This window comes from Vipera berus (genome assembly GCF_964194415.1).
Source record: "Vipera berus genome assembly, chromosome: 4".
Lineage (NCBI taxonomy): Eukaryota > Metazoa > Chordata > Lepidosauria > Squamata > Viperidae > Vipera > Vipera berus.
In genome coordinates this window covers 92,548,246-92,571,194 of record NC_138206.1, presented here as the reverse complement: position 1 = coordinate 92,571,194, position 22,949 = coordinate 92,548,246, and the positions used below count along the sequence as shown (strand labels likewise).

Genomic DNA, 22,949 nt, shown 5'->3' with positions numbered 1-22,949 from the left:
GGGTTTTAATTGGGATCAGGTGACAGTGAGGGCAATAACGACGGAGGGGCGGGGGTGGGGGCTGAAGTCCCGGGTCATGTGATCGCGCCCCTGGTCGTTTTTCAGCGTTGTGTTAGGTCTCGGCTCCCGCGTCCCGTAGTCGCTCGCAGCTTCGTACGGCGCTCCTCTTCTTTCGGGTCCTCCCTTCTCCCTCAAAGCGCTCCGTCATGGCGGGCCGAAGTGCGGTGGGTTTCGTCCTGGTGGCTGCCCTGCTCGGTGAGTGTGACCGGGGCGGTTTCTCCTCTCTCACCAGGGCGACGAGGCCGTTCGTCTTCCCTCACGGCGAAGGCCCGCGGGGGAAAAACTCCCGGCTTCTTGCGTAGCGCTGGACTCGCCTGGCCCTTCCCGAGGGTACCGGACGAATTCCCCACCCCACCCCCCGGCCGAGGTTCGGTCGTTCTAGCAGGGCGGCCGAAAGGAAAGGTAAGGCGGCCTTTCCTAGGTAGATTGGCCGCCTCCTTGCTTGGCGAGGCGGTTCGTTAGCTGCCTTTGGAGAAGGTGAAAGGATGAAAGGGAAAAGGGTTTCCTTTCCCTGCTTCTCTCCCCACCGGGTCCCCGATCACATCCGCCGCTTCTGCTCAACGTTGAAACTGGCTGATAAGAGCCTCCGAACCGGATCGGCTGTCTAAACTGTTCATGAAAGAATGCGTGAATACAACACGGAGGTGCTGCTAGGCAGCCCCAGCCTCCTTTTGTATTCTGGTGTCATTTCGTAATGCCTCGAGTAGTGAAATCAGCGCCTTTCCTTTCTCCCTTTTCTTCTTCCTGAAATTTATCCCAGCGCTTTTTTTTTCCGGTGGAGGAAGTGACTAACTACTTTCTTCTTTTTTGCCCTTTTGGGGCACTGTAATGTAAAATAAGCTGCTCTTCCACCTTGCATTATGCTGGGTAATTGGGAAATTTTAAAGCTGGAGGCCTCATTTTTTTTTCTTGGCCGTGTTTTTAGCATTGGTTGCTGTATTCTCCTTCCAACTATGTTTTGCTGCCGAAATGCTTTGCTCCAGTATTTGACTTACTCTGTATTTCTTCCCAACTCTCAAGGTAGATCTGGGCCTTAGGTGTTAATTTATGGTAGCTTGGTGTTGTTCAAAGCTTGTACTAAGGAAAATAAGAGTTGAAAAGAATAGCAGCTCTAAAATCTAGTTCATTTTACTCGGAATAGCTCAATGCAACAGTTTCGTACAAGAAGACTGTAACTTCTCCCTGCTCAAAGGGCAACAAGCTGTTAGTGTTATACCAACTAGTGAGGAGTTCACAGATTTATTTAAGATGGTAAACATCTTATCCTTGAGGAAATTCCCTGTGGATTTTTACTATATATTTTCTAAGTAAAACCATTTTAAAATATTTCGCTGTGTCATTCAAACATGATTTATTTAGGATATTACAGCAGAACTCTTGGTTCTTTTTTTCCTCCTTTTTTGAAGATTCTGGATTTCTGCTTTCCTCTAAATGTTACATCTGTATGTTTACTTAAACAACCCAAATTTCTCACATACTGGTAAGATTCAGCTGGTCTATATCCAGGTATTCTTTACTTTGTGAAAACTAGGTAGGTGTGATTCTTTGAAGAATCATGTAATATGCTACCATTGATCCAAATTACATAAATTTCCTTTATGTCTTCCTATGTCAATATTTGTTTCCAGTATACTTACTTTGATTCTATAATGTTTATGATGATAGGGTATGAATGAGCCTATACAAACTTGAGGAAATATTATTGAACTGTATGAACTATTTACAGCAAAGTTTCCCAAACTCTGCATTGTTGTGACCTTGGAAAATTATAAATCTGTGATTCTCTCATATGAATAAAACTAATAAATTCATCTTGTTTACTTTTGTGAGAAATAAACTACATACCTTTAATAAATTGTTAATCTAGAGGCCAAATGACACAACCATAGAACTGTACAGCTTTATAATATAAAATATTTTGCCTGAAATAATAAAACAATTCAAAACCTTATTTAAATAAAGTTTGATTTTACAGAATTCTTCAAATTTAGAGTATATCTTAACCCTATCACTACTTTTTTCTATATTCAAGATTGAGATATGTATTATTTTAGAGCAGCAATTGTAAATAATCCTGACCTTGCTACCAGTTTGTGAGGGCAGAAGAAGAATATGTAAATGAAAGCAATCCACACTTTGGCTTCATAAGCAATAAGAGCTTTGCTTTGACAAGTCAGTTGCTGGCTTGTCCAGGCAAAACAAGTAGTGCTTCTGATATTGTTTCAGCTTTGTGGGTGTAAGCCTTTAAGTTTGTGTATATAAGGCCTGAGACTTGGCATATTGTATTCTAGCTGTGATTGGTCAAATAGAAGAGAATTCTGTAGTAATCTAGCCTTGTATGTTCTTCCTCAGACTAGCCTATAATAAGTCTAGATAATACACAATTTCCTAGCATCTAAGTAAAATATAAAAGAATACCCATAAAAACTATTGATTTAATAGTGGCTGGTTTCATTGTGGTCCTGTAAATGAGATGGATTTTTTAAAAAAAAACACCTTGAAAATTCAACACAGAGCAAATGTTACCTCATTCTTTCTTCCTTTGAAAATATGTCTTATTGCTTATGATTTATAGTATTTTCAAGAGTTTCCACATTATGCAGGGGGGAAAACTTACCAATGAAGTTAATATCTTTTTGAGCTTAGGTATTTCATAAATATAACTTTCCAGTGCCAACATACCTCTTCTTTACCTGAATCCATGAATGATTTGGTTTACAATGTTTTAGAGACAATGAAGCAGATTAGGAAAACAAAAGGGCATTGTTTAATTAGTGAAGTCAGTCTTCCCTGTTTATCATGAACAAAGATGAAAATGTTCTTGTTAGCTCTATGCTTAGGCATTGCAAAACTAAAAATTTAAAAGATGAACTCGTAAATATGACTCTGAATTTTGTTTTGTATTTGATAACTGTTTGAAAGCCACTTTGTTACTTAGCCTTATAGAAATATTTCTTTACCCTCTTTTAAAAGCATGCATGTAAATTTTCTTTTGAAGTTGCTTTTGACTTAAAAATGCTGATCCAGCATGAAATTAGAACTAGAACACTATTGGCTGGAAAATACAATTTATTGCCATGATATGTGACTTTCATAACCAGAAAAGTTTCAAAATTAAACTATTAGATGTTATTTTCTATAGAAATGTATATGTGCAGTTTACTTCCCAGTCCAGTTGGTTTCCAGGAAATATAAAAATATTAGTATTCAAACACAACGAAATAATAATACATTGTAGTCAGTTGCAAATTTTCCATGTAATTGCTCTCTATATAGCTAGGTAAGGTAAGCAACAAAGTTTTTATATGGGAAATAGTTGTTTGGTTGGCCTGGGTTCAATTCCAGCCTTATAATAAATAATGAACTAGATTCTCCACCATTTGTAATAAGGTCTTTGTATCTTCCTCTGCCCGTGAGCTCAACTGATGAAGGGACAGTTGCAACTTAAAATGAGACAGTGCCTTTAGAGATCAGATAGGAGAGAGAGGATTGAAGGAATGACATTTAAGAAAACTATAGACTTTACATGGGAAATGCCTATTTTTTGTTTTAACTTCCCATGTGTTCCTCTTGTGCTCATATGTGCTGTTCTTAAGACCCACTTGACCATGGAATGTTCTATGTTTTCACAGAACCAGGACAGAAATATATAGACATGACAGTATACCGTATTTTCCGCCGTATGAGACGACATTTTAACGCATGAAAATCTTCTCAAAAGTTGGGGGTCGTCTTATACGCCCAGTCGCCTTATACGCCAGAAAATAGTAAATCCTCAGGAGCAGAGACGTTAGTGTAAACGGACAAATCCAGCGCTCAAGAATGGCGAAAGACAACGTCATAAATAAACCGACCAGCCCAACCAAGGCTGAGGCTCCAGCTTACCGGCGTCCTACGGCAGCAGCCCTTTTTTTTTTTTTTTTTTGGAAGGGAGCGGGAGTTAAGCGTGTGCCGAGCCGCTGGCGCTCCGCGAGCACGAGAGCTCAAGGGAGTGCGGGAAGCCAGGCGGAGGCCGACCTGACATGTTCGTGCAGAGCTAAGCTTCACCTGACCCTGGGAGTTTGACTTCAGGGTGTGGTGCCGTGGCAAACCTACAGCAACACTCGCCCGGGAAGGCGCAGCTCGAGAATTGCGACAGGCAGACCGCAGCGGAAAGCTGGCGCTGGGGCTTCAGCAGCCCGGGGTCGCCCCTCCGCCCTGAAGTAGAAGGCGACCTTGGGGAGGGGGTGTGTGTGAATCTTAAACTTGCGGCGCAGGGCTGAGCCCATTTCTTTCCCCCCCCCCACTCCTCCGCCGCCCTGTTCATTAACTAACCTATGGAAAGAACCACCTTCTTTCAGACCTGGTGCCTCCCCAAAGTGTTGGGCCACAATGCTCGTCGCTCCTGGCCGAAACAGCCAGCGCATGTGGCTGAAGTAGAAGGGGCGCCAATGCGAGAGGAGACGAGGTTTAGGCGAGGCAGAGCAAAGCTGATCTCGAGGCCAAAAGCTCTTGATAAACCTTCACCTAATTGAGAAGCAGCCCTGACTTCCTACTTACCTGTATTTTCCGGCGTATAAGACTTTAACCCATTAAAATCGTCTCAAAAGTTGGGGGTCGTCTTATACGCCCAGTCGTCTTATACGCTGGAAAATACGGTAGTACAATTATATTATTTACTTAGTAGAACTAGATAACTTTATTCTTATGATCTTTCCTTTTTTGGGACAGTTACACAGTTGCTCCCTAATCTTAATTTTTAGTATCCTTATAAAATTAATCCTGTTAAATAATGAAAATGCATGCTGTATCCCATTAAAGTGGCTCCAATTTTTTCAGTAAATGAAATAGGCTACTTTAAGATGAATATTACTTCTGTTTTGTTAATGTTGCAATGCTATAATGTAGTTGGTATCTTCTTGAACAACATTTCAGCATTATATTTTATACTGCTTATGCTGAGAAACATGTGGTGGAAGATTGGATTTGGTCAGGAGGCAGAACCCAGCTCACCACTTATTCAGTGAGCTAACTAACCAAAGTCTGGAGTTAGGGCTTATTTATTTCATTTGAAATCTTATCCAGTATTGCAGTAATGTAATTTTTTCTAGGCTTCATCTAATATGCACCTTTCCTCAGTGAAAAAAGATGTGACAAACTAGTACCATCCAGTTTTATTTGCCTCCTGCCATTCCTTCTTTATAGGAAAAAGAAAGTATGAGCAAGGAATAGAGCTTTGGTAGAAGGTAAGATGTGAATCCAAACTGCTTCACCCTGGTCTTAATCCATGTTAGTATGCAAGATTGATGCATTTTAAAACATAAGCAAAGCCAGTATCATTTTCCTTAATATGTCCCAAATCATTTAGCTATTCTTTTATAAGGATAGTGGTCTGCTTTGCTTTGGTTTGTTCTAAGTTAAAGACTATGTTTCAAACCCAGTTAAGTATGTGGCTGACTATGAAGATGGAAGAATTATCTGCCTTTGATAATCCTAAATGTCAGATTTCACTATTGTAAAATATCTTGTCTATAGATTTTTTAAAATCCCAGATCTAAGACAAAATACTCATTTTGTAAGGAACTAGTCTTCTCCCTTCTCCCATTTTTAATAGTGAGCAAAAATCATAACAAATCAACATATCTGGAGTATGCTGGGGTGCAGTGTGTATTTTTTCTGATAGGAAGCAGTTGCCCCATGATATGTAGTTTTGATTAGATGTAGTTTTGATAAAATGTGTATCTAGAAAGGAAAGGAGAAGGGCAGAGGAGCCAATATTATTTCTAATTTGGATCTAAGTTGTGCACATTTTAACACTTACATGAGCTGCATGCACTGGAGTAGTATCCATATTGGGATATTACAAACCCAGTACAATTTGGACAAAGGGACAAGATGTTTAAACAGAGTATAATAAATCCTGCATATAATCTGATGTCAGATTTTTTAAATGTTAGGAAAATCCTATTTGGAAGCACTATAAAGTTGATTGTAGCCACTCTAAAAAAGAAAAAAGGTTGCTGCAATATATACATATTTGTATAGTATCTAGAAGGTACACTTGAAAAAGGAGAACCAGTACAAATAATGTCAATTAAAATAGTCACTACTGATTTATAATTGTAAAATTAGATGCCTTATTTTTAAAATTAACTTATATCAACTTTTTTCCTATACAGAAACTATATGCATACATGTTTACATAGTCCTTTTCAGTAGAAATAGCAAAATGGGGACAATACAGGGTGAGAGATGACGAATAGCTGGAGGGAAAGGAAGAGGAAAGAAAACACAATGGAGATGAGAAAAATAATAGAAGTTGGGAAAATAATAGAAGTCTACAGCCCTTTCCCTTATCAGTCATTGTCAACAGTGCTCCCACTACTTGTAATATTTTGTGTGCCAGCAGTATTACTTAAGGTCATTAGTGATTCTGAATTTTATTTTTCAGTTTGAAGGCTATTCAAATAAGTTGAATCCTTTAGAGCTGTAATAGAATCTTTATTTTGTCACCTTGAACAGTGTGTTATCATGGCCTCTCTACTGCTCATCCTGAACTCCAGTAGTTCAGGACAGTAGGTCCCAATCCTTGAGAGGCCTACTATGCATATCTCTCCAGTGTAACAATTGGTCTACCTATCCTCCTCCTTCCTGGTCATTGAATTGCTCAATTGCTTTGTTGAAGTCTTTCATAAAACATCAGATATATTTACCTTTTCAGCCTGCCTTTTCTCACCTTCACCGAAGTCTAGGTAATTAATATTGTGGAAACTATGTTTCTTTTCAGTCAAATTCACTGCTCTACTTAAATCTTTAAGTAATTTTATTTTATTTTATTTTAATTCTTCTAATTCTTCAATTTTTTTGAACAATTTTCATTGGAACAGATATTAAGCTAACTGGACTGTGGTATTCTTTATCTCTACTCAATCCTTTTCCAAACATTAAGGTCACTTGTAGCTATTTTTAAATTCTGGAAATGGATCCTAATTTTAAAAAGCATTTGCTTTTTTTAAAACTATTATCAATTTCATATTTAAGTTATTGAAGAAATCTCTTTTCAATATTGTATGGCCCTGTGGATTTATTCTTTTAAAATTGTACACTTTGACTTAGGAATATTTTTTCTTCAACTATATTTGTTTCAGTTCATCTGACATTCATTCCCTCTGAAAAAGTCACCTTTGGCACACATATCTGTCCTATGATCTCCACACTAAGAAGCAAAAAATTCATTTTCTATACTGGTTTTCTATCTTTCAGCACACATTGTCCTGATGTTTTCTTTGCTCAGATTCCTGTTTTGAAGAACTATTTTGTTGTCTTAACATTTTACCAGGTGCTTTTCTGCATCTTTTATCATTTAATTAGCCATGTTTATGAACAAGAGTTTTAAAGAGATATATGCTGAATTAAGTTTTGTTGTAATAAGATCTCTGAGTCTGCTGATTATTCACTCCAGTTTCCTCTTGAAACATAGTTAAGTATTTCTTGACCTGAGATGTGCTAATATTCTATTATTATTAAATTCTACTATTAAATAATTTCTGAGCATTGTGGAGAAGACTGGTCTTGACTCTACTCTAATTTCACCATGGCTTTTGAGCTTTTTCAGTAAGCTCATATACATGGATGCCTACAGTTGTGTAACACTATGATTCCAAGTGAGAAAAGAGGGATACCTTTTTTAGGCCTTACACAATATTCACTAGGTGCATCATCCTTTCCAAGTAACTACTTTTTAAAATGAGATGATCTTCGCTTACAGTATTTGCACCTTTCAGTGCTCCGTCTGCAATTATTTAAACCCATGAATTACTTTGTTTGCAATAGATTCAGCTGTCCTAGCAAGAAAATTTCAGTTCACAAATAAATTATTTATAGGGAAAAACTTAATTATATAAATAGTTATCCCTCTCTTCCCAAGTACAGAGGTGAAAATGAGAATACCATGCTGTATAATCCTAGTAGTGAAGCTGGTATTGACTCCTGTAAAAGCAAATGTGTGGTTATAGCTATATGTAGGTAATCTGAAGAGTTGATGTAGATGGCATGAGCAGATTGATTAATTAATCTCCCCAAAATCTTGTTTTGAGTTACCAGTTCTCCTTAGGGCAAAGTAGTTTTCAAAGGCAAGGTTTTTGTCCTTGTTCAGTTAACATCCTAAATGCTGAAAAATTACTTTTTTCTTCTCTTAAATATACCCCATACTCTTATAGTCCTCATGTTCATTAGGTTTTCAGATTGAAGGAAATCTCACTATAGAGTTATAGCAGCAATTTTAAAATAATTTGTAAAAAACTATTTATAAGGGCAATAATGCCAGAAAATTCTACAGTGTTCTAAAGTGCTGTGTTGTTAGCAACACCTATATCATCTGTTCTTGTTCCTGTTTGTACCCTTTCAAATAGTATTTATTATGCATCCTGTATGAAGCTTGGATAAAGCATTGACACAGAAGTGCTGTCACATTCCTAGGAGTTTTTGCCACATTTTTTTATATATGAAGGACTATTTCTCTAAGTAGAACAAAAATGTGCAGCTATATTGTAATGGTAATGGCAATCTTTTTGTATGTGAGTTGAAATCACCATTACATTATATCATTTTGTCCTATGCTACACTCTATTGTAGAAAAACAGATTTGTATGGTTGTGTGTACAATATTACTAATTGTAAATTTAAGGTAGAAAAAGGATATTATGGGGAAGTTGTATCTTGCGAATTCAATGCACAGGGAGTGCATTATTTTTTAAATGCAGGTCTTTGAAGAATTGTCATATATAGAAATTACGCTGTCACTGAGTAAATCATTAGCTCTTGTGGGTGATAGTTTGTACAGTTGCTGTTGACAACAGCTTGTATTGTAATAACAAGAATCTTGTTAATGAAGTGTAGCTAAGATGAAGTTAATATTACTTGCTTTTAAAGCTTTGTCTCCTGCCAAGGTAGAAATAATATTTTATGCACAACTTTGTAAGATAGTGCTTTTGGCGTCAGAAAAACCCCCAAGAATTAATCTTATCTCATTTTTTAAAAAATCTGAAGGATCATTAACATTTGAGGAGGAGAAAAAGTATATATTACTAGGGTAATTTTGAAATAGTATTTTAACCAGTATGTTATTAAGAGTTCTTAATATAAATTATGCTGTAGAAACTTAGTTGACTACTGCCTCTTTAGTAATCCTTGTGAACCTGTTCCATATATAATAAAAGAGAAAGAGATGAATATTGGACACAGACTGTTCTTAAATACTAAGCTTCTTAAGGCAGTTGTATGTAAGCAGGGTAGAATAAATGAATTTGCTTTTAAATCACTTTCCATGTACACAAGAGCTCAACATAAGTTAGAATCCTGAGTAGGTTTCTCTGTGTAAGGTTTAGATCGCTTGAACAAACAAGAACTTTATAAAAAGCTTGAAGATCTTCTGAAAATATTTGTATTATACTGAATCTCAAATTACATACAGCTCTTTAAAATAATTGTAATCCACTGCTTTGTTTTTCTTTTTTATATATTTATAGGGCTTTTACAAACATCATCATCATTTGAAGTGAAAGATGCAAGTGGAAAACTATGTCTATCAGCCAATTTCTCCATGAACTTCACAGTGGAACTTGTCACAAAGAGTAAACAGGTGAAGCTACTGAAACTTAAAGGGATGCTAAGAGAGAATGCTATATAATGTTGTTAGAGCACAACAGTATAGGTGGTCCTCAAATTACGACCACAGATGGAGCCAAAGAGCTGCTTGCAGGAGGATTTCAGCTCTGATCCTGCAGCCTGCTGAAGGATTCCCCCTCTCCTCCATGCATGGAGGGGGAATTCTTCAGGGGACTGCAGAAATGAAACTGAAATCCAGAGTAGTCCTGCAGACCATGAAAGGATTTCAACTCCCTTTCATGCACAGAGCTCATGTGTTCCCTCAGTCCCACTGAGTTTTTCAGGTCTCCTCTGTCCCGTCCCCTTGCAACCTCCTTTTCTGGCTTCCCCATTGACTTTTTGGGGAAACTGGCAGAGATGATAGCAAATGGTGATCACATGATTGGGGGCACTGGGCAACTGGTGATGAATGTGAGCCAGTTGCCAAATACATGGAATAAGGTAATGTGACTGTGACCATCAGAAATGCTTTACAAGCTGTAAAAAAATATCTGAGGCTGTTGTAACTTTGAGCAGTCATTAAATGAGTGGTCATAAATGGAGGATTATCTGTACTAACCCTCCACTGCTTTTTAGATTATATGATAGCAAACATCAAGCTTTCTGAATCATGTACTTTGCATATGAAAGCTAGTTTGATATAATAATAGGCCCAACATCATCCAGTGACTTCATGTCTAGAGCGGAACCAGAACTCCCAGTTTCTAGCCTGGTACTTGTAGACCCACTTAGGCATGAAGTCAGCTGGGTGAGGTTGGGCCAGTCATTCTTTTAGCCCTGGGAGAATGTAATGGCAAGCCACTTGCCAGGAAAATTGCATGGTTTTCTTGAAGACAAATATACACAGTTCCCTTTGCATGCATATGTTCAGCCTATTTTTGTGTTATATTTTAAGTATGTTAATTCAAAAAATAAATGAATTCACTGTTATTTGCAGTAAATCCATGCAGGTCATATATACTGTATGTATGGTTTCAAACTAAAAAAAAATTACAATCAGGTTACATTCTGTGATATCAATTGTTGGTACCTCTAGGATCTAATTTATTTAAACAACTATTGTTCAGAATAAATAGCTGTAGAATGAGTACAGAGCTAAAATACTCCAGTTACACTATTGGAAGAGGTGCTTTTTATCAATAATTAACTATTGCTTATTGTCAAACTATAGTATTTCATCCCCTACCAGCAAGATTTCTGGCTCCCAGGTGTCTTTTATACAGATAACGAGCTGAGTTTAGGAGCACTCTCTTAAAGGGAATGCTCCTAATCTCAGCTTGTTACCTGTATAAAAGATACCTTCCATAGATGCAATCAATCAGATTCCAAACTCTTCACCATGGCCAAGACCAACGAGGTGTCCAAGGTGGTCAGGGACAAGATTATAGGCCTACACAAGGCTGGAATGGGCTGTAAGACTCGCCAAGCAGCTTGGTGAGAAGGTGGCAACAGTTGGTGCGATTATTCGCAAATGGAAGAAACACAAAATAACTGTCAATCTTCCTCAGTCTGGGACCCCATGCAAGATTCACCTTGTGGAGTTTCAATGATCATGAGAAAAATGAGGAATCGGTCCAGAACTATATGGGAGGATCTTGTCAATGATCTCAAGGCAGCTGGGACCACACTACACTGTGAAGGACTGAAATCCTGTAGGGTCTCCCTGCTCAAGAAAGCACATGTTCAGGCCCGTCTGAAGTTTGCCAATGAACATCTGAATGATTCAGAAGAGAACTGGGTGAAAGTGTTGTGGTCAGATGAGACCGCAATCGAGCCCTTTGGCATCAACTCAGCTCACCGTGTTTGGGGGAGGATGAATGCTGCCTATGATCCCAAGAACACTGTTCCCATCGTAAAACATGGAGGTGGAAACATTATGCTTTGGGAGTGTTTTTCTGCTAAGGGGACAGGACAACTTCACCTCATCAAAGGGATGATGGACGGGGCCATATATCGTCAAATATATGTTTGTGGAGTTCCTCAGGGGTCGGTCCTCTTGCCTCTCCTGTTCAACATCTATATGAAGCCGCTGGGTGAGATCATTCGTGGTTTTGGAGTGGGGTATCATCAGTATGCTGATGATACCCAGCTTTTTATCTCTACCCCAAACCACCCCAGTGATGCCCTCGATGTGATGTCCCATTGCCTGGAGGCGGTCCGGGTCTGGATGCGGAGGAACAGGCTTCAGCTTAATCCCGACAAGACTGAGTGGTTGTACGTACCGGCATCTCGGGAAATTCAGTTCATTCCATCTTTAACTATGGGGGGTGAGGTGTTACCCCCCGTAGATAGGGCTCACAACTTGGGTGTCCTTGACTCACAGCTCAGTTTGGAAGACCATGTAGGAGCTGTGGCCAAGGGGGCTTTTGCCCAGGTTTGCCTGGTGCGCCAGTTGCGGCCCTACTCATGCGCTCGTGACCTCTCGGATAGACTACTGCAATGCTCTCTAGATGGGGCTGCCCTTGAGGACCACTTGGAGGCTTCAACTGGTGCAGAATGCAGCCGCGCAAGTTGTGGTGGGGGTTTCCCGATACTCCCATGTAACACCTCTCCGCAAGCTGCATTGGCTTCCAGTTGCCCTCCGGGTGAGATTCAAGGTGCTGGTGATGACCTATAAAGCCCTAAATGGCATGGGTCCGGACTACTTACGGGAGCACCTGCTGCCGGCGTCAACTTCCCTTCGTCTTGTGCGCTCCCATAGAGAAGGCCTCCTCAGGGTGCTGTCGGTCAGGGATTGCCGGCTGGCGGCCCCCAGGGGGAGAGCATTCTCTGGGCGCGCCAGCCCTTTGGAATCAACTGCCTGTTGAGCTCCGGACGGCTCCCGACCTTCGCTCTTTCTGCCGTGACCTGAAGACTTGGTTGTTTAAACAGGCTGGCCTGGACTAAGGGTTTGAGTTTATTTTAACTATTTATTGTTAGGGCTAATTAATTTTAATTTTCTTTTAACTTTTGTATGTTGCATTTTATTGCCCTGTACACCGCCCTGAGTCCTTTGGGAGAAGGGCAGTATAGAAATTTAATAAATAAAATAAAAATAATAAATAAATCTTGGATGAGAACCTCCTTCCCTCAGCCAGGGCATTGAAAATGGGTCATGGATGGGTATTCCAGCATGACAATGACCCAAAATACACGGCCAAGGCAACAAAGTGGCTCAAGAAGAAGTACATTAAGGTCCTGGAGTGGCCTAGCCAGTCTCTAGACCTTAATCCCACAGAAAATCTGTGGAGGGAGCTGAAGGTTTGAGCTGCCAAACTTCCGGTTCAAAATCTTAATGACTTGGAGAAGATCTGCAAAGAGGAGTTGGACAAAATCCCACCTGAGATGTGTGCAAACCTGGTGGCCAACTACAAGAATGTCTGACCTCTGTGATTGCCAACAAGGTTTTGCCACCAAGTACTAAGTCATGTTTTACGAACGGGTCAAATACTTATTTTTCTCATTAAAGTGCAAATCAATTTATAACTTTTTTGAAATGTGTTTTTCTGGATTTTTGTTGTTGTTATTCTGTCTCTGACAGAATAATGAACCATTAAAATTATAGACTGATCATTTCCTTGTCAGTGGGCAAATGTACAAAATCAGCAGGAGATCAAATAATTTTTTCCCTCACTGTACACACACACCAGAGGGAGAGTCCTTCGGGAAAGGGCGGTATATAAATCCAATAAAATAAATAAATAAGCAGTATAGAATTCTTCATTCTGCTGTGGTTGTTGGCTCTGCTTTTAACGAAATTATGTTCACTTTACTATTTCTTCCCTGAAAGTCAGCATTAGACATTTTTAGCAATTATTCCTTGTCCCTGCCCCTCCTAAGAAAAGCTTTTTAGAGTATAAAATTAAATGATAAGGAGTGGTTAAAAAGTTTTACTCAAGAACCATCTCAAATCTTTGTATATCTAGAATGGATGTGTATGTCAAGGCTGCTCCAAATATGTGGGCATGTGTTAATTTTGTATGATGAATGATATGTCTGAAGTGCTCATTATTAATACTGGGCATATAAAAATTAATTATCAAAATTTGATTGGTTTGATTAATGAGATTTTGCAGATTTGTGTATAAATCCATATTTACCCATGATATTCTCACAGGGTTACTGTGGGGGAAAATAGGAGGAGGGAGATGTTGTAGACATGTTTGCCAACTTGATTTAGGTATAAATTAAATACAAAATAAATACATATTTGTTAGATCACCTTTTATAAATTACTTGTGGCTTTGCCACTCCAATGTAATAATTCATTATATACTATTGTGGGCTTGTTGAAGGACGTTCACTTTAAACGTACTCAGATCAAGGGGGATTGCATGTTAAATCTACATATATTAAAAATAGATAATCTCTTTTATGTCTGTTAGAACCCAACTTTCCCACTTCCAATTGATGCTTTTGTAATAAAGAATGCTAGCAGCTGTGGCAACAAGCAAGCACTTGAAGAAATTCTTACAGTTGGATTTGGCAAAGGACATTCATTAAATATGACATTTGAGAAAAGTGCATCTAACTACATGGTCATTGCTTTGGGGTTCAAATTCAACTTGAGTGATTCTTCCCTTTTCTCAAATTCATCTGGAGGTAAGTGAAGAGGTTTTATTTTTAAGGTTTTCAAAATCCACTGCACAGGAGTAATTGGTAAAGGTGTTGGATTAGGAACAGAAAGACTTGGCGTATTGATCTGCCATGAGCTTCAAACACTCTCTGGGTGGCTTTGGACTAGTCTTTCAGTCTTGATCCAATACCTCTGGATTATGGGGAAAAATAGGAGGAGGAAGATGGGGTATAATGTCTAATAAATAATAGTGTTGGGTTCCACATGTATAGAATTCTGTGAAGAATCTTAAACTACTGTCTGTTTCTTGCTACAGAACTAACAGAAGTAAAAAATGGAAGTGATATTCAAGCAGTCTTAAATACAAAATACTTGTGCCATAGCAACAAGTCAATAACTGCGGGAAAAGTGTCTGTTCTTCTTAGTAATGTTGCAATTGAAGCATACATTACAAATGACACCCTCAGTAAGAAAGGTAAGTACTTCTGAAGAGTAACTACATAAGTTAAGTCTTTATTCAGTTCAAGTCTAATACTGGGTATTATCTACTTTCATTTGAATCTATTTAACAGGTTTGTAATTGTTTTAATAACATGGACTTCTAAGAAAGGAACACATTACAGTCTTAAGTAGAGTGCCAGATTTCACCGAATCATAGTGTAACTATTTAAAAAGTATTTTAAAAATAGTTACTATTATTGGACCAGATGCATATGGAGGTTATATGTGGCCGTTGAGTGGCATATTTATAGGTGCATTTAAAGAAAAAAGCAGATTCTCCTTTTGTCATATTTTTAAAATTCTAGTTTGGTAATTATTGTGAAGTTGCTCTGTGGTTCCATCCATTCTTTGGGGGCATTGCAGCATGTGTAAAGAGAGTTGTTAAAATTGTTTAGGTTGGCCTCTCTCCTGGTTATTGGAAGTGAGCCAAGAGGTTTATAATTTTTCAGTACTGTTTCAGCCTTGTGATTTGCAGTTGTTGCTTTCTAGAAACAATTTGTTCTGAAGACAAAAGTTCTACTGTTAGTCCCGTAAGCACTACTCACCTATCACCAACTCACACGCCTTCAACTACCGTTGTTACAACTACCAGTGTACCACCCTCAATAAAACCAGAAGTTGGACAATACAGTGTAAATGGTTCATATGGGATGTGCTTACTTGCTTCTATGGGTTTGCAACTTAATCTCACCTACAATACACAAAATAAGGTATAGAACTTTTTAATATACTTTTACATCAGATCTTTGCAACTAGAGCATCTTTTTAAAACCAGTAATGCTGCTGCTATTCTTCTCCTTACTCTAATAGCTCTAGTTCTAGTTCCTCTCTCTACGTGTATTCTGTACATGTAGAACATTTCTCCATATCTTATTTACATTTACATTTATTAAATTTAGAAACTGCCCATCTCACACAGTGACTGGGTGGTATACAAGTAAAATATTACTGCTCTATCTATATATGTGTTGTGTTACATATAGTATACCTTAAGATAGCTTTGAAAAGTTTATTTTCAACTTTAAAACAAAGTGTTTTAATCATACTGCAAGCTTAGAATGGTTGAAACAACTTTTCAACACTGAATATTTAAAAAAACTTTAATCAGACTACACTGGTGTAAAATGCTGTACATAGTATACTCTATTCACCTTATATAAATAATTGTGAGACATAATTCTTTACTGTTTGGATAAATACAATTGAAGTAAAGTAGTACATAATGATAATTACTACTTTTTCTTGTGTGCAAAGTTTAAACTTTCTATCACAATATTTTTTTATTTAATTTTTAGACTGTTCGTTCAAAAGTGTTGAATATTCCACGAAATGCAATTTCTTCTGGGCAGTGTGATAACAACACAGTTACTTTAAATTTGACTTCTGACAGCACCAAAATTTCTCTCAATTTTGTACAGGTAAGCATATTTCAGTATACAGCATTACCGAACTTTCAGCCTATGAGTAGAGTAGGCTGGGCTGCTTGAGCTGCTTACAATGAATTGGATGTTTATAACATTTAATGACAGAAGTGTTGTTTGTTCTAGGTTTAAATATTTGCTTCACATTTTGTTCTGGGTATAGAGCACAAATATGCACAATTTGGAACAGTTGGAACATTGCAGGGTATAGAAATAATATTCATCAAAATATTTCTGGCACAGAATCAAACATTTCAGGCCTGCTTACAAATTATTATTTGCCTAAATGCATGTATAAAAGATTATAATAGATGAGATCTAGACCAACCTGGCAACCTTGAGATTAATGTTCCTCAACCCCAGCAACTTTAAGATATTGGCTGGTAAATTCTGGGAATTGAATTCCACACATCTCAAAAGTTGCTGAGGTTGAGAACCATTGCTCTGGATGTATTAGGACCCCAAATCTTAACCAGTGCAATCTTCATTCCAGCACACCTGATGTTTATTTGTAGGGAAAGACTAATATAGCTTGCTATAAAAAGATGCAGAACTTGGAAGCAAAATATATGTTTGCAATTCTATTTTTTTTTAAAAAAACGTATCTTCTTCCCATTATCTACGCCAGCTGTAGCTGGTGGTAATTCTTCTATGTAGTTCACTATCATGAAAGATCTTTGAAAGAATGAAAACTTATGGTGAAGTATTTATAAATTTATGACTGATCTAATTTCTGTCAGTATCTTACAGTAAAAACAGTCTTAATATTGCAGTTTTATTAACTGCAAACCAGCTGAACAACTCTAGATTAAGACGCAGATAAATCTCACAAATTGTTCAGTTGTTGAGCACTATTTTGTTGGTTATTATATGGTCATTCATAATATTACCACTTCCTGTTTCCAAGTTACCAGCATACTATTTATTGAATAGCCAACACTCCAGAAGATAGGCTGAAGATACAAAAGGATCTTGACAGACTTGTACACTGATTCTGTCTAACCAAATGAAATTCAGTGATGAGAAAAATAAGGTTCTACATTTAGGCAAGAAAAACCAAATGCACAGTTATAGAATAGGTGGTACCTGGTTCAATAGTAGTAACTGCGAGAGGGATCTTGGAGTCCTAGTGGAGAATCACTTAAATATGAGCCAACAGTGTGCTGCAGCTGCCACAGTTCTAGGCTGCATTAACAGAGGGATAGAATCAAGACCACAAACAGTGTTAATACCACTTTGTAATGCCTATTGGACTATTGCATCCAGTTTTAGTTGCCATGATATAAAAAAGATGTTTAGACTAGAAAGAGTTCAGAGAAGAGCAACAAAGATGATTAGGGGAATCTAAAACATATGAAAAACAGTTGTAGGAATTGGGAGGTTTTTAAGAAGAATTGGACAACCGTTTGTCTGAAATGGTATAGGGTTTCCTGTTTGAACAGGAGGTTGGACTAGAAGACTTCCAAAGTCCCTTCTTTTTTTCTGAATACCATCATAATGAATTCTGAATAAATTTTCAGAAAAAGAGCTCACAATGCAGCAAATTAATATGCTATGGTTTAAATTGATTAATCCTTAGAAGATGTACATAAAGTCCTTGCTTATCAACAGTAATTGGGACTGGAATTTCCATTATTGGTTAAGGAAGTTGTAAAGTGTGATATCATGTGATCACATTTCTCAGCAACAGCAATTCCAGCAATCCCTGTTGCTGTTAAATAAGTATATGAGTTTTACAACTTCCTGCCAGCTTCCCACAAGCAAAGTCAATGGGAAAGCCAGCAGAAAGTCTTTAAGTCTCAGGAAGCTTGCAAGCAGATTGATGGAGGGGCGAGTTCCACTGAGTGCAACTGTATGGGGGATACTAGCTGTAGTCTGGCATGCATAAGCACTGCCAGGCAGGGGGAAAGGGGACTGCTGCAGTGGAAGTCTGCAGGAAAGTGGAGGGAGCAAGTTCAACCTTCTCTGTCAGCTTCCCTGCAATCATCTTAAGTGTGAGCCATTTGCCAAGCACTTGGAGTGTGATCATGTGATTGGAAGGTATTGCAATGGCTGGTATTTGGAGAACCGGTTTTAAGTACTAAATTTCTAAAAAGTTTTAATTACTATTGGACTTTTCAAAACTTCACACATAATGCATGTTTTCTCTGAATTAACTGTGAGGTATTTGAACTGCAAACATTGAAGTAGTGTTTGTTAAAGAAAAATGAAATTAATAAGTGATTACATCTGTGTGTTTTTTTTAAGAATTCGAGTACTGAGAAATATTTCCTGCATGGCATCCTTGTGAACGCAAATCTTCCTTCTGAAGCTACAGGTAAGAATTCAAATTTCTTTATAAAATGTTAATGTTCTAAACATTTAAAAATACATAGTGTGTTTTAAAAGTGCAAACTACTCAATTAAATTCCTTTTACATTTTCTAAATTTGCACTAATGTACATTATTTATTCTTTTTCTTCAAATGGTCTTCCAAATCCTTAAAAAAAAACTAACATATTTTTTGGACCATAAGATCCACTTTTCCCCCCCCCAAAAAAAAGTGGGGGGAAAAACGAGGGTGCATCTTATGGTCCGAAGGTGATCCGTATGGCCAGCCCCAACCTCCGCAAGTGGAAAGCAAGGGAGATTGCCAGGAGCACGAATCGGCACGTGCTGAGAAACGCCAATCTCGCGCTCCTGCAATCTCCCTCGCTCGGTTTCAGCTTCCCTTGCTACAAGAGAAAGCAGGCTGAAACAGAGCGAGGGAGATTGCCAGGAACACGAATCAGCCGATCTCACGCTGCTGCAATCTCCCTCACTCCGTTTCAGCCTGCTTTCTCTTGTAGCAAGGGAAGCTGAATCCGAGCAAGGGAGATTGCAGGAGCGCGAGATTGGCCGATTTGCGTTCCTGGCAATCTCCCTCACTCCGTTTCAGCCTGCTTTCTGCAAGAGAAAGCTGGGCCGCAGGGCCACCTCCGTGGGTACTGCTGTAACGCGGAGAGGGAAGGACAAAGAGGGAGGGAAGGAAGAAAAGAATGAAGGGACAATGGGAGAGGGAGGGAGAGAGACGGAGAGAGAGAAGGAGAAAGAAATAGGGAGGGAGAGGGAGAGAGAGGAAAAAGGGAGAGAAATAGAGGGAGAGAGAAAGGGAGAGGGAAAGAGGGAGAGAGAAAGGGAGAGAAAGAGAGAGAGACGAGAAAGGGAAATGGAGAGAGAGGGAGAAATAGAGGGAAATAGAAAAAGGGAGAGAAAGAGGGAGAGAGAGAAGGAGAAAGAAAGGGAGGTAAATATAGGGAGAGAGAGAAAGGGAGAAATAGAGGGAAAGAGAAAAATAGGGAGAGAAAGGGAGAGAGAGAGAAATTAAATTAGTAACATGATTGTTAAGTGAATCTGGTTTTCCCACTAACTTTGCTTGTCAGAAGGTTGCAAAAGGTGATCACATGACCCTGGAACAATGTGACCATCATAAATATGAATCAATTGCCAAGCATCCAAATGTAAATCACATGACCCTGGGGATGCTGCAACGGTCATAAGTGTGAAAAATGGTCATAAGTCACTTTTTTCAGTGCCGTCGTAACTTTGAACAGTCACTAAGTGAATCATTGTAAGTCGAGGACTACCTGTACTTTATCATTTTTTTTCCTTTTTTTTGGGGGGGTTCAAGTTTTTGACACCTTGCTGGGCGACTGGTGGTACTCGGACATTGCCTTGTACTAAAAGTGGTACAATGGATGAAAAGGTTGAAAAGCCCTGTTTTAGTATACTGGTACTATTTGGTTCAGAATATTTTTTTCTTGTTTTCCTGCTCTAAAAACTGGGTGCATCTTATGGTCATAAGTCACTTTTTTCAGTGCCGTCGTAACTTTGAACAGTCACTAAGTGAATCATTGTAAGTCGAGGACTACCTGTACTTTATCATTTTTTTTCCTTTTTTTGGGGGGGAGTTCACGTTTTTGACACCTTGCTGGGCGACTGGTGGTACTCGGACATTGCCTTGTACTAAAAGTGGTACAATGGATGAAAAGGTTGAAAAGCCCTGTTTTAGTATACTGGTACTATTTGGTTCAGAATATTTTTTTCTTGTTTTCCTGCTCTAAAAACTGGGTGCATCTTATGGTCAGGTGCGTCTTATGGTCCGAAAAATACGGTAAGTATTTAAACTGTAGGAGCTTTGATCAAATTGTCAGTCATGATTTGATGGTTTCTAACTAAATAAACAGATGATTTTTGAACTTATTATTTGATGGAGGGCAGAACATCAGCAGCAATGGTTGCTCACTTTTAGTTCAGTTCTACATCTTGCTCTCACTTGTCTTTTTAAACCAAGGTTGCTTGTAATTTGGATTGTTTCTGTAAATCTTTTGCAGAAAAAAGTATCAGTGTTGCCAACAATAGCCTAAGTGCCCTAAAAGCTACAGTTGGAAAATCTTACAAGTGTGTGGCAGAAGAGATAATTCAGGTTTCAGACAAAGCTTCTATCAATATATACAATGTTCAAGTACAGGCTTTCAAGATTGCAGGATACAAATTTGGAGCAGGTAAGATCTCTTGAATATAGATTAAAAACATAAGTTTATTGCAAATATGCATTCCTATTGAAGGTTTTGAAATGTTTTGTTTCAAAGTATTTTAAGCAATTTAGCCCCATGCCCTTTCAAAAACAGAGTTGATAAAAGTGCTCTAAGAGTCAGCATTACAATTCCTGTGGCATGTAGACAAATTCTACATTAAAAAATAAAACAGTCCCAATGAGAATGGGGAATTGAGATTGTAGCCATTTTTCTCTCAAGAAATGGCATATGCCACCTAATAATAGAAAATGGGTATATACATGGAAACATATTGCAGATAAGTGTGTCTTTATCATTGGAATTATATAAAAACATGTCAAGACTCATATAAAATACTAACAAGATAGCATAATGCCAATGGGAATTCTACATTTCTTCCATCAAAAGGAATATCCATTGTAAGTGCCAAGATGGTAATAGGATGGTAACTTGGTGCATACAGTATAATACAGTACTGTTGTTAGTATATTGCAAGAGCTCAGCAGGGCTTGTATTTGCCAGAACAGTTTCAAACGCTCAATAGAGTATAGAGGGAGGATTGGAATTTTACAAAGTTTATTTGATCAGATCTAATGGGAAAACTGTAATGTCCTGTTGAACATGCTTATGGTAAATAAATATATTTTTCCCATTTCAAATTGGAAACTAACTGTGCCAGGTTTGGAAAGTAGAAAGTAGAACTTCATTTTTTGAAAATCAAAATACATTCTTTTATATGGCAGATCTGCCTAAAGCTGAGCTAAGGACTTCTACATCATTTTTGTGAAAAGAGAAAATTATACATTTTATTATTTGATCATTGGCAAGTAAAGTGTCAAATTGCATTTCTTTAATTTGAATGGAGATGGCTTTTTTCCAAACAGATAACTCCTAGATGTGGCTGGTTTTACACATTGCTTCAAGGCATGAGGTTTATTTGTCATAATGTTTTATTCAGTGATTATAACAGATCATATTTTACTCTAACACAACATGAAAATCCAGTCTATTTGTAATCTTAAAGCTAGTTCTTCATGTGTCATTCTACAGATTTTTACCACAGTATTCTGAATGGTGTAGTCTAATAGTATTGTAGTCTGGGTTTAGTCAGATACTTTGACAAATTATAGTTCTCTGTTGAAAGAATTACATTGTACTTACCTTGCTCTTTTAACTATTTAAAATTGAATTACATTTATTTATTTTTCTTTCAGTGGAAGAATGTCAGCTGGATGAAAATAATATGTTGATTCCTATTGTAGTTGGTGCAGCCCTTGCTGGACTTGTCCTCATAGTATTGATTGCATATTTAATTGGCCGAAAACGTAGCCATGCTGGTTATCAAACAATTTAATGATTTGCACTGAATTATACCAGCATGGAAGAACAGCAGTTTGCAAGAAGCAGAAAATTGATTCCCCTCCCCCATCTTCTCCTCAGTTAGATTTATGAGGGAGCACAATCTTTTCCTTACAACTGTTTCTTGCAGTGTCTGCTTTACTAAATGTGAAATCCATTTTGTGGCATTTAACTATGCACAAGGAATAACTTTAGTTCTGTTTAATTTTGCTAATGGGTTACGTATTTGCCCATCTAGAAACAGGCTGAAATTTTATGAATGCTTTTCTCAATTGGCATGGTTTATAATGTCAACTACTTAAATGAGGATGATATAGTTACTTCATATTCCACTTAAATTCAGATTAATTGTATTTAACAAAGGGAAATTTCCACTTTTCTGGTACTACCAACCTGTGCTGACCTAAGTTACTGCATTTACAGTAATGATTGACCAATCGACCTCTGCTATTCCCACTTTGCCTCTACCTAGGTGTGTATCATTAATCTTTAAATGCTAAGCTTGGTATATGCAAAGTGTGAAAATAAAATGTGGCTAACTCTTTAATATATTTTTGGTCTGTCAGCTTAGTAGGAGCTGGCCCTTTTTTACATGAAAATGGGTGTTACTTTATTTTTGGTAAAGTGAATTTCAGTCTCTTTTGTTGGAAGTTCAAAGGAGATCCTGTTTCTGCACATGTGTACAATAAATTTCAATCTGCTAATTCTTGCTTTGACCTTGGCTGGGACTGTACACTGCAAGGATCAGTTATGAATGCATTGCCTGTAACAATGCTAATAAAGATTTTTCTGTATGTTCTCGGTGTTCTTTTAAGCAATTACAAGGCTGCTTTGATTTTGAAGTAAATTAAGCTTGTTTGTAAAGTTTGGAGG

General features: G+C 37.9%; 1 protein-coding gene across 1 annotated transcript; it reads left to right on the top strand.

Moving 5' to 3' along the window:
- LAMP1 (lysosomal associated membrane protein 1) lies at positions 1 to 22,870 on the top strand. The gene is made up of 9 exons (XM_081326752.1): positions 1 to 255; positions 9,567 to 9,679; positions 14,070 to 14,286; positions 14,577 to 14,735; positions 15,251 to 15,471; positions 16,057 to 16,179; positions 18,430 to 18,499; positions 20,535 to 20,705; positions 21,932 to 22,870. The coding sequence occupies exons 1-9, from the start codon at positions 207 to 209 to the stop codon at positions 22,069 to 22,071; spliced, it is 1,263 nt and encodes a 420-aa protein (XP_081182878.1). The 5' UTR covers positions 1 to 206; the 3' UTR covers positions 22,072 to 22,870.
- Positions 22,871 to 22,949: the final 79 nt, after the last annotated feature.